The sequence below is a fragment of the Anser anser genome (genome assembly GCF_964211835.1).
Source record: "Anser anser genome assembly, chromosome: 2".
NCBI classification, from domain to species: domain Eukaryota; kingdom Metazoa; phylum Chordata; class Aves; order Anseriformes; family Anatidae; genus Anser; species Anser anser.
The window spans coordinates 16,869,387-16,882,320 of NC_139721.1; the positions used below are offsets into that span (position 1 = coordinate 16,869,387).

Here is a 12,934-nt window from a genome sequence, read left to right on the forward strand (position 1 = left end):
AAAGTTTCTTCATAGGATTTTAGATGTGCTAATTGTTATTAACAATAATTTTGAGAAGTGGGGAACTACTGTAATTTCTATTTTATAAACAGGGTAACAGAACCAAGCCATCAAAATATATTTCTTAAAGTGCTATAATTCAATATGACATAATCTTAGACTACTAAACTCTATTCTTAGATGCCTAAACAATATTGACTATCATATCAGGTGGAAAGCATTTTTACTAAGCAGCAATTCACCAAATCTTACTAGCATTTAACTGAAGTATTGATATTTAAATTAAATTAACACAATGACTCACAGTACAAAAATATTTTAAATTTTGATGAATGTAGTAAATTTTATTTAATTAAAGGTCCAATTTTATTTCATTAATGATATTTTATAGAAGTATGTCTGATGATGAGACCCATGTTGGGGAAAAATGATGGAGCTGCAGAATTAAACTTGTAATCCATACAAAGGAATTCTAAATAATTTTATTTTTTTAAAGAGTTATTTAGAATTGGCAAGTATTAACATGTAAGTGAATCTGTTCTGTAGATAACTAGAGAAATATTTTTTTAAGAATAATTACTATGAGGATCCTGTAGAAGGCAGAAAGTCCCCCAGTTATATATATATATATATAAATATTAAATAGCAGTGTAAAATCAGTCATTCAGTCACATGTATTGTTTTCATTTGCTAGTGGATTGCTCACTGGTTATTCTGTGATCAGGACTATCAAAGTTGAGCTTATTAGGTTAAAAATACTTTAAAAAATTACATAGAAGATGGAGCATAATTAGGTTCTTAAAAAAGCTTGTAAATATTTTCTCCCCTGAGCCAGTCACACTTTGCTTGAGATATGATGCACAGCAAATAAATCAGATATTATAGATTTACTTTTAGATTGTAAATTTTAAAACAATGATTTTTCCTCCAGCAAATTGCTGAAGAACATTGGTTTGAATATGTCTGTTTTTTCATTTGGCATTTGAATAGAATTATGCTTCCTAACTTGAGAATTGCAGTCCTGGTGATTTCAGGACTTCCACTAGTATGTAGGAAAGGTAGTCTTGAAGAGGGAAAGGGGGAAAACACCTTGCTGAGTGTCATAACTATTGTTAAACTGTATAATAAAAAGGAAGGCATCATAACAAAATTTATCCATTTATGTTGTTGACAGTGTTCACTGCTCAGCTTTTGAAAGAGGTTTAAGAACCTACATCCATGAGAGGTCTCCACAGTAGAGGAAGTCTATATATATATATATATATATACCGCATAATGCTATTTTTTATCTTGATCTTACCGATGGCCCCCAAATCTTCCCAAATATTGTACAGGGATCACTAAGCACTTAATACAGAACTCTGTAGGATACTTCACAGGTCTTGCAGGTGCAGAAATAACAGATAACCCGTGTCTCTCTGGAATCAGAGATGAAGGGCAGGAGACATCCTATGTATAAAATGCCATTAAAACTCTACATCTGCCCCCCCCCCCGCCCCCACCAAAAAAAAAAAAAAGGAAAGTCCAACTTGTATCCTTTTACTAAAAAGAGATCGTTACTTGAACGTTTATTACTGTAACGCTTTTATGAACGCACCTTTTCTGTTCAAGCTGTGTTTACTTAGATGCCTGTCTCAGACGCTCACACCTGTCTTGCAGAAAGTCGTTCCCTCATTGAGAAGTTTCTCTGCTTATTAGCAACTCAGTTGATGCTGAAGAGCTATAGGAATTTATAGCTGTTAAGAATTTGACAACTATTTTTCAAAATGTGTAACTTAAAATACTGATGTAAAAGAGCAAGGACAAGTGATTTCTGTGTTCTCTTTTTTGATTATTTTCAGAAAATGCATTTACAAATTGTATTTTTATCCCATGTACTATGTCATTGAAAAATATGGTTTCTAAAATAAATGTATATTAAAAAATATGCATTTATAATTTACTTCAGAAAATAGAAATAATAAAGTTTTGCTTTTTTTTTTTTTGTAATAGGAATTCTGTCTGACACAACAAAGAGATTAATATGCCCAATGGTCTTAATATTCACCAAGTCTGCTGTCAGTCACCATTGACAGTTACAAAACTCTGCTAGCTGTTACAACAGTGTTGTTTCTGAGTAACATCCTGTTAATCTTTCAATTTGGCAAAGTCTGAAACCACTTTCCCTTAGTGTGGGAATGAGCAGTTAGTACATCATTTTGGCCATGCAGTTACTTGTTTGATTCTGGCAAGAGTCTTTGTAGTAGCTCCATCTGTGAACACAGATGTGGGGATTTGACAGGAGTTTCTCCCACAGCAGAGCATTTTATAAAGAAGCAAACTAAAAAAGATCAGAGGGGAGAAGTAAAATTAACTGCAAGATATATTTTAAATAGTCCATTTTAAGTTTCAGCTAGTTTTAAAAATGATTAGAACTGGGGAAAAAAAAGAAACAGTTTTCACTCTTATACAGTCTTGTACTTGTGATTCATTTTCCAAGAATGGAAAATGTATTGCTACTTTTCAACATTCTGTTTTAGCTGATAAACTTTTACCAAATTTCAGGCAAAATTTTGTGAAAACATCAAACTGCAAGTTTCAGAATATGTCTTTTTTACTATTACGTTATGTCATTCAGCAAAGAGGATACACATTTAGAATTGCATTGAAATTCGAACCTTGAAACTATCAAATCTGTAGTCATTGGATCATTGAGGATTGTATTGGCTCACTTGGTGTGAACTGACCATGATGAATTAAAAAAAAAAAAAGTCCATAAAAATTAGTTACTTAAAATCCTTCTATCTTGGGTCTAAACTTACAAAAAGCAAAAAATAATCTGGTTATTTAATACTTAACATATTTTTTATTGTAATTGTACTCGATTGCTACTGGTATGGTGGAAGTCCTTTGAGACTGTTATTAAGGTTTCCTTCTTGGCTTTTACATCTGTTTTTGTTTGTTTGTTTGTTTGTTTTCTGCCTGTAGGTTAACTGGGAGCTTTGTACCAGACCTAATTGTGAGCATGAGTAATCAGATGTGGTTGCATCTTCAAACAGATGAAAGTGTGGGCTCAATCGGTTTCAAGGTTAATTACAAAGGTAACAATGTATTATTAGATGTAGTTTTAAGTGTATACCAAAATTAATATTTTGAAATGTTTTTATTTCATATTTTTCTTTTTTATCTTCATTCTGTTCCCAGTTCTGTTGGTTTTCAAAACAAGAAAATGCAAATTAAGTGGACAAATATACAAAAAAAACAATACTTTTTCTCTCTTTAAAAGTCTTATGTCACATGAAATTGCTTTTTATTTACTTTTTATTAAATGTGTTATAACAGAAACTGAATTTTTGGCATATAGATTAACATTTTTGTGTTATTTCATGTTGAAAAGATAAAAATGAAATGATGATATGACTATTTAATGCTAAATGCACAAATAAAGCACATAATACCTTTGTGGTTTTGAAACATTCATTATGCCTACTACAGTAGGGGGAAAAAAAAAAAAAAAAAAGAAAAAAAAAACACAGAAGCCAGAAATTGGAATTACTTAAAAGTTTTGGGACAAGACAAAGAAAAAATGACCTAATATTGTTGTTCCTTATTGTTTTAAAGAAGTGAGGGATCTTTAACACAAAACATTAAACAGCTGTTGCTATTTAATTCTTCTGGGAGAATGAATAATTTTCATATATCATGAACAGCAGAAGAAGCCAAAAACATAAGAATAACATACCTGAACACTTCTGAATTATTATAGAATAGTTACATTTATTATTTTAATATCAAATTTGACATAGTTGCATGTGTTTCTTGAAACAAATTTTAAAGTTACAAGGTCCTTTCCTGCTGCCAAAAAGCAATAGAGTGTGTGATAATTATTCTCCATAAGGGAAGACAGAAAAGCCAGAAGCTGAACCAAATAAACAACAATAATTTATGAATAATTTGGAGAACAGGGAGAAGGACTGAGGTTCATCATTCTGTGACAGGAATGGAATTATGAGAAGCAGGAGGTTAAGGAACAGGGGGGAAGCTAGGTACATCAAAAGAATGAGAATGACAGATGGAATGGATAGGCATATCGGGAGTCAACCTGTAAAACATGAGTTGCTCTTTCTTTATGTCCCCAAGCTTCTTTTGGCTGTTGGCATGCATTTTTGTTAATATGAAAAAACCTTGAACCATAACAAAATGGAAATGGAATCTTTATGTATCAGAGCTTGAAATATTTTGCAGAGCTCCAGTACTTCTTGACTTTATTTACGTGATTTTTTTAAAATAAAATTAGTTTTACTTGCAGCAATTTTAGTTTTCAGGGGGCAAAGGATTATTGTTTAGTGTCTTAAAATGTGTACTATATCTTGTTTTATTCATGAGCTATTTTTAATTCTTATAAACACTCGTTTCGCAAAAATAAAATTGATTGAATATGAGTATGTAGAGGGGGACAGTAATGGTGACTATTCTCAATTTCATCTCCATATAATCAATTTTAATTGCATGTACACTTAAACATTGAGTCTGTATTTATCTATTTTCTTATGCTGATACTTTATACTAGGTAACTAAATAGCATGTGAATGCACCAAGCTTTCAACAAATAGATGTTGTTTTTGCTTTGTTTTTGTTGTTGTTTTTTAATCTAGATTACAGGGTAAGATTTTTGTATCAGTTTCCTTTGCATTTATTGTTGAGAAGGTGTTTCATTAAAGATGCCAAGAAACAGTCAATGTTCCCTTTCATAAAATATTTTTGAAGTCCTTTCTGATAGTGATGGTAGACTCTGAATAGAGAAATTGAAACAGATAATATAACATGTAACAGACAAGAAGCAGTTTTGCAATTACAGAAATTTTTGAAGTTATGAATTGAAAGCCAAATCAGAGATTCATTCAAGCATATGACGTATCACTGCCTTCTGTACTAATAAATAAATAAATAAAATTGCAAAGACTTTCAAAAATGTTTGCAACTACTTAACAAAACTTTTTTTCTAAGTTTCAGGGTTGAAGGACGTTTTAGTTTAAATGACTATATAAATTACTAAGAACGCATGCCCAATTTGCTTGTATTTCTCTTTAATGGACTAGATGAAATAACGTTCCTAGAGCTTGGCTCCTTCTGTCTCACAATTTCCACTACACACACAGACACCTTAACTATAGCTAATACTGTATCTATTTTTATATATTATATATTTAGATCTTGTAAGATTCTGCTTACATAAGAGGTACAAATACATTAGCATTTTAGATTAGATCCAGGAATTTGTTTTGAAGTGAGTCTTCTAATCACTCCCCTTGCTTCAATTTTCACGATGGAGCAATCTTGAAAGGCACCAGGTAGATTTCTTTGAGGCAGTTCACAGAATGCACTTGAATAACATTCATGATATATAATATCTGCATTTAATCTGCAGGTCCTAATAAAGCTTGTCCAAAGTAAAAACACAAAAACAGAGTGCAATTTTATAGATTATATTGACACTATATCTTCTGTTAATTCACTCTACAATCTTGTTTCTGTTGGAGCTAATTACTTGATAATGTACTCACTAATAGCCAGAATAATTTCCCACTGAAATGTTTTGATGCCTAAATATCTGCTTCTGTGAATCTTGAAACTCAACTAACTTCAGAGGTAGCAGAGATGTGCCTGCCTCGTGCCATCAAAATTCATTTTGACATTCATTTGAGACATTTTTCCATCCAGTTGATATTTATGTCTGAGTCTGGGAGGATTTTCAAGAATATAAATTGTTCTAAGTCCTGTGTGGAATATGAGAGGAGGAACAAAGAGTTGTGGAATGTCATTACCCAGTGCTTTTTACACACTGTCCTCCAAAATGGTCCTTTCGCACTTACCTAGGGTGCGAAATAGAAGGTCAAATCCTTTCTGACTGTAATAATATGTAATGTATGATACCGTTTTTAATAATGAAAAATAGAAAAGTAAGTTCTTGAGTACTTCTGCATTCTCTAATACAGTAGATTTTCAGCTGAAGAATTCTTTGAAATTCATGTTATTACAGAAAGACAATTTGTTCTCTTTTGCCTATCTGCCATTTGAGAGAATCCAGAAAGTATTCATGAAATAATAATCTTTGACCTTTTCTAGATTAAGACGTGTATGTGGTCATTATATGCTTTTAATACCTAGATCTCATTAGAATCTTTGAAAAATGAAATAGAGATTAAAACATTTAAGAAAGAGTAATATTTTAAAGTAAATGTGTGTTGGTGGTTTCTTTTGGCTTTTTTTTTTTTTAATTCATATTCAAGTATCCCACTAAAAAACAAACAACCACCACCAACAACTACAAAAAACACCTCCTTAGGTAAATAATAAATATCAGAAATGGGCAGGAGAGAACCACAAGCTCAGATTCATTATAGAGATATTTTTTTCTATTTTTCTGTTCTCTTGCTGTTGTGTAATGTGTTTTTGTGTTTAAAATGTTGGCGTAGATTTTGTGGTTTATGTGAAAGTATGGAATATTTAGCATTCTGAAATTGTAAGTTCATTATTTCAAAGTCATAATTTTCACGATTCCATGACAATCATAGTCCTTCCATTATATATGAGTTTTGACTATTATGCTAATACTATTACCAAATAAAACAAGTAAATATTTTTAGGCTTTCCAAATCACTGTTATGAAAGGAAACTACAAATTAATGATTATTACTGGCAAGTTAAATGAATAGTTTACATCATTCAATATTTCAGGAAATTATGCAATTTCAGGAAAAGGGCAGCAAGCTGGCCAGACTCGTTAAGAGGGCTTTAAACTAGATTCCGTGGGGAAAGGGGATGCACCTGTAAGTGACTCAAAAGAACCCCTGAATGGAAATATCTTTAACAGCAGGGGAACACCTGTGAATTGCCCCATAGGAATTAGGAAGGACACCTCTAAAAAGACAGTGCAGCCCACAGCCCAACTGAAGTGCCTCTACACCAATGCACACAGCATGGGAAACAAGCAGGAGGAGTTGGAAGCCACAGTGCAATTAAAAAACTTTGATCTAATTGCTATCACGGAAACATGGTGGGACAAATCACACAGCTGGAATATTGGAATGGAGGGCTACGATCTTTACAGGAGAGACGGGCAGGAAAGAAGGGTGGGGGTGTTCCCCTCTATGTTAAGAAATCAAATGATTATGAAGAATTCCCTCTGAGAAACAGACAAGAGCAGGTTGAGAGCCTGTGGCTAAAAATTAAGGACCAGACCAACAAAGGAGATCTTGCGGTTGGGGTCTACTACAAGTCACCTGATCAAGAGGAGCCTGTTGATGAGGCCTTCTTGCTCCAACTACAGGTAGCATTGTGCTCACAGGCTCTCATCCTCCTGGGGGATTTCAACCACACAGATGTTTGCTGGGAAAGCTACACAGCACACAATAAGCAATCCAGGAGACTCCCGGAGTCCACTGAGGACTACTTCCTCTTCCAGGTATTAGACAAACCAACCAGAGGAGAAGTGTTACTGGACCTGGTGGTCACCAATGCAGAAGAGCTCTTTAAGAGTTTAAGACTGGAGAAAGCCTGGGTTGCAGTGACCATGCCCTGGCTGAGTTTGTGATCTCGAGGGAAATGGGCCTGGCTAAGAGCAAATTCAGGACCCTGCACTTCAGAAGAGCCAGCTTCCACCTGTTCAAAGAATTAGTGGGTGAGATCCCATGGGACATGGTCCTTAGGGACTGAGGATCTGATCAGAGCTGCCTACTCTTTAAATATATTTTCCGTGGAGCGCAAGAGCTCTCGATTCCCATATGTAATAAATGATTCCGGGAAGGTAGGAAACATGCATGGTTGAATAAGGATCTGCTGGTCAAACTTAGGCAAAAGACGGAAATGCACAGATGGTGGAAACAGGGACACATACTCTGGGAAGAGTACAGAAACACTGTTCGGATGTGCACAGATGGGATCAGGAAAGCCAAGGCACTGACAGAACTAAATTTGTCGAGGAATGCAAAGAATAACAAGAAGGAATTCTACAGGTATATTGGCTGCAAAAGAAAGACTAGGGATAGTGTATCGCCTTTAACAAATGAAGATGGAGGGCTGGTAACAACAGACATGGAGAAGGCAGAGGTACTTAACAACATCTTTTTCTCGGTCTTCACTAGTGGTAAAGCTTCCCACACTTCTTAAGTCTCCAAACCTCTAGGTGGGGCTGGGGGAGCAGATTCCCTCCCACTGTAAGCAAAGAGCAACTTTGGAACCTTTTGATGCAATTTAACAACTACAAGTCTATGGGGCCTGATGACATGCATCCCAGGGTCCTGAGGGAATTGGCTGATGTAGTTGCCAAGCCTCTCTCCATCATTCTTGAAAAGTCCTGGAAGTCAGGTGAAGTCCCCGGTGACTGGAAAAAGGGAAACATCACTCCCATTTTTAAAAAGGCTAGAAAGGAAGATCTGGGGAACAACAGACTGGTGAGCCTCACCTCTACACGTGGCAAGATCATGGAATGAATCCTCCTGGAAGCAATGTTAAGGCACATGCAGGACAAGTAGGTGATCTGGGACAGCTAGCTTGGTTTCACCGAGGGTAAATCGTGCCTGACCAATCTGGTGGCCTTCTATGATGGAGTGACTGTATCAGTCAACAAGGGAAGACTGACCCATGTTATCTTCTGTAAGGCCTTTGACACGATACCACACTACATCCTGATTTCCAAATTGGAAAGTTATGGAATTGAAGGGTGGACAATCTGGTGGAATTGGCTCAATGGCCACACCCAGAGAGTAGTGGTCAATGGTTGTATGTCCAGGTAGAGACTGGTGATGAGCGGTGTCTCTCAGGGGTCTGTCTTGGGGCCGGTGCTTTTCAGTATCTTCATCAATGACACAGACGGTGGGATTGAGTGCAAGTTTGCAGATGACACCAAGCTGAGTGGTACATTTGGTACCAAACAAGGAAGAGATGCTATTAAAAGGGACTTGGACAGGCTGGAGAAGTAGGCCCATGTGATCCGCATGAGGTTCAACAAGTCCAAGGGCAAGGTGCTGCACCTGGGCTGGGGCAATCCCAGACAGGAGTACAGACTGGGAGAAGAACTCACTGAGAGCAGAAAAGGACTCGGGGGTTCTGGTGGACGAAAGGCTTGACATGAGCCAGCAGTTGCATCATGGGCTGCATCAGAAGGGGTGTGACCAGCAGGTTGAGGGAATTGATTGTGCCCCTCTACTCTGCCCTCGTGAGGCCCCACCTGGAGTACTACATCCAAGTTTCAGGCCCCCAGCACAAGAAAGATGTGGACCTGTTAGAAGGAATCCAGAGGAGGGCTACAAAGATGATTAGATGGCTGGAGCACCTTTCCTATGAAGAAAGGCTTGAGAGAGCTGGGGATGTTCAGCCTGGAAAAGAGAAGGCTCTGGGGAGACCTCATTGCAGCCTTTCAGTACTTAAAGGGATTTTGTAAAAAAGACGGAGAAGGACTCTACTTGGTTAGACAGTGATAGGACAAGAGGGAATTGTCTTAAACTAAAAGAGGATAGATTTAGACTAGACATTAGGAGGAAATTCTTCACTGTAAGGGTAGTGAGGCACTGGCACTGGTTGCCCAGAGAAGTTGTGGATTCCCCATCCCTGGAGGTGTTCTAGGCCAGGCTGGATGGGGCCTTGGTCAACCTGATCTATTGGGTGGCATCCCTGTCTATGGCAGGGGTGTTGGAGTTAGATGATCTTAAGGTCCCTTCCAACCCGAGTGATTCTATGATTCTGCAATTCTATGATGCCATTTAATCACTTCCTAAAGCCATGCTGAAGAGGAAAGAAGTTTCCATCAGAATAAAAATGGAGAAACAGGCAGTTTCCAACATATTTAACACTGGAACTAAAAGTTGTACATCTAGAATTGAGGAAAAAGTAGCTATACTGCAAAACAGCTTCCTTTTATAACTTTGGGTATATCTGATTTTTTTTTATTTTTTAACTAGATATATGTTTTATCCACTTTTTCCAAAGACACTTTTAACCATAGAATTTGTGGAAGTTCAGAATATAATAAATAATGACAGTGATAGTTCATAGGAAAAAATATTTTAAGGAATGAAATCAAAGTCATGTGAACATATTCAAAACCATCCTGCATTAGCATAGTGTGCATAAGCTTCTGTTATTCCTCTCATGCATAGGACACTATCCTCTTAGGGTTGAAATAAAAAAATGCGTATTTAAACCTCAGGGTAGTCTAGTTCTGTCAGGTCCTTATACCACACCCTCAGGTTCTGAGCAGTGGTCAGATGTGAGTGATTTCTAAATTTTTATTTATTTATGTATTTGTTCGTTTTATTTTTCTCAAGGTAACTGACCTCACACTAATAAAAACTCTTGAATCAAGTAGGATCTTTTCATATCTCTGCCTTTTATCTTCTATCTGCACAAATTCTTTTTTTTTTTTTTTTTTTTTTTTTAGTTTTGAGATATATCAGAGATACTGTAAATTTAATTGTATAAGAAAATAAAGGTTACTTAGACTGGAGTGTAATGATAAGGTTTACAATAGGCTCGTCTAAGATGTCAAGCTAGATAAGACTGAGGTAAAAAAGTGAATTTAAAGCGAAGTAGATTTCCTTATTTATTTTTCTGCATAGATGATCTAATTCTAGGGTTGGGATTTACACTCTGACACTCAGTATTTAAGAAGATTTTTCTTTTTAAAGCATAACTTTCATTCTGCTTGCCTGCATGGCTTCTGCGCCTCAGTGCTTGGGGTACTGTTGTAGCCTGGGATAGCCTTCTGGAATTTGTCATCCACATTTCATCGTGTTTTCATAGCAGTAAACACCAAGTTGCAGACATCTGTGTATGGGTTTTCTTTTGTTTTTGTCACAGATGTTTTTCCAGGATTAACTGCCCAACAGCACTTGCTTTTCTGTTCATGACAGAACACTGAATAGTCTGCATTAGGTAGACAGCTTAATACAGTGTTAGTCCTCTAACTATGTTTGCAAACACATATTTCAGATGTGAAAAGCAAGATATGTTTACAATAATATGGGCTTTAGAAATGTCTCATCTGATTTCTACAAGTTATGAGAGTAGCCTGTCTCTTCATGTCTGTTCAACTAAAAATACAACTTTAATTATTTTTGTTCATATTATTTTAGACTATTTTCTAAATGTAAGTTACTAAACTCAGTGAGATTGTGTGGTCAGTTTCATTTTGTAGTTTTGTGTTTTACAAAACTTTGTTAAATACTACCTCATCCTTGTTTAATGATGAAGTAGGAAGTGAAACATTTGTACTTTCTGCACTTCAAAATCAGGAATTAAATCCATGTCAAACCTCGTGTTTCTGAACTGTTCAGTCTTACTCGTTTCAGTTTTTGTTCTCTTGTGTTGTTTCCACTCTTTAGATAATTTCTATTGCCTTTGTATCCACTCTCCCCTGTTTGTTGTCATGTGATTGTATGTGTTTTGTGGTGTGTTAACTAGATGGAGTTGTACCAATGATTTATTTAATCAAATTCTAATACCCTCCATTCTATTCCTTGTGCATCCTAACTGTATCCTGCAGAACGAATGACAAGCAGAGTTTCACATTAATGGCTAAAATCTCTGTGCTAATTGAATACAAACGATTTTGAATTTTCTAAGTCTCATGAATAGTTCAAATACTCAAATACAGATACTGCAGTATAGTCACAAAAAATTAGTACTTTACACTTTTAGTGTAACTCTACTAACCCATAGAAACTTCACAAATATAACACTTTTCTTTGTACCTGATTCAATTTTTGCTGAAAGTGTGTTATTCACAGGTGTTGCAATTCAATCTCATTCCTGTTTTGCATCTCTCTTGAATATACTAAGCAAAATGATATCCAGTACAGAAAACTGGGACATCTTCCTGGCTAGCTTTTTGCCAGCATGCGTTATTTTACTCTTTGCTCTTCCTGCCTGGTAGCTCACAAGTCTCACAGCAAGTTTTTTCAGTGGAGACCTACTCTGTCGGTATTATCCAAATGTTTTATTAATCTATTTATCTCAATGTATTGGACATAAAGTATCAGAGCTCCTGTTTGTAATCCCTACATTATAAAATACGTAAGAACAGTTGTACAAAGTCATACTAAATATCCTTTTATCCAAGTACTGCTTATGGAAAACAGAACAAGTAATGATATAGTGTTGCTTCTTTGGAATTATTTCCTACGCTCCAACAATTTGTGGTACAGAGGCTTCCTAAGTCTAGTCAATTTATAATAAGTAGCTCTTGAATGCTTTTTCATCCAGGAGCTGTCTATTTTTCATCTGAAGCCCATGCACACTCTTAGTATTCCAATTTTTTTTTATGCTGGAGAGGTTACAGTGCAGTAGTACCTTTTTGTTCATGTTGGTTTTACTAGCTTCATGTGATGCCTTTTGATTCTTTTTGTAGAATAGACTGTACTTAATCTACCATATCACTGCTTACTCAGTTTCGCAGGACCATTATTTCTTCACAGGTGGTTGTCAACAGTGCTACTCTGCATGAGCTAATACTATCAGCAAACTTGGTCATCTCATTAATCATCTTCTTTCCAGAATATTTATGGATAACATAAATAACGTCATATATGGATAATAATATGGATAACGTCAAACAGGATGCATAATACAGAAGTCCATTATTTGACTTCTTTACTCCAGAGGAAGCAACCATTTTACTGCTACCATCTGTTAAATATATTTTAAACAAGCATCCATCAAGCTTGCACCTAAGACAGAAATTCTAGTCTCTGTAAGAACCTGTCATAAGGTACTTCCGCAAATGCCCTTTGAAAGTGCAAATATTTTACTTAAACTGGATTTCTCTCAACTCTGTGCCTTCTAATCTCTCTGAAAGCCTTTGGAGGCTTGTAACGCAGGACCTTCCTTTAGAAAAGCCATGCTACTTTGTGGATATCTTTTTTATCCATATGTTAGTTCACAAGGGAAGACTGGCTGA

The 12,934-nt window shown here is 35.8% G+C and overlaps 1 protein-coding gene across 5 annotated transcripts in view; it reads left to right on the forward strand.

Moving 5' to 3' along the window:
* The window catches only part of CSMD3 (CUB and Sushi multiple domains 3), a 1,012,063-nt gene that overhangs the window by 647,665 nt on the left and 351,464 nt on the right, over positions 1–12,934 (forward strand). For all 5 annotated transcript variants that reach the window (XM_083827432.1, XM_083827428.1, XM_083827429.1 and 2 more), the window contains one exon: positions 2,968–3,080. In XM_083827432.1, the coding sequence (XP_083683558.1) occupies positions 2,968–3,080 (113 nt within the window). The remainder of the gene's footprint in view (positions 1–2,967; positions 3,081–12,934) is intronic.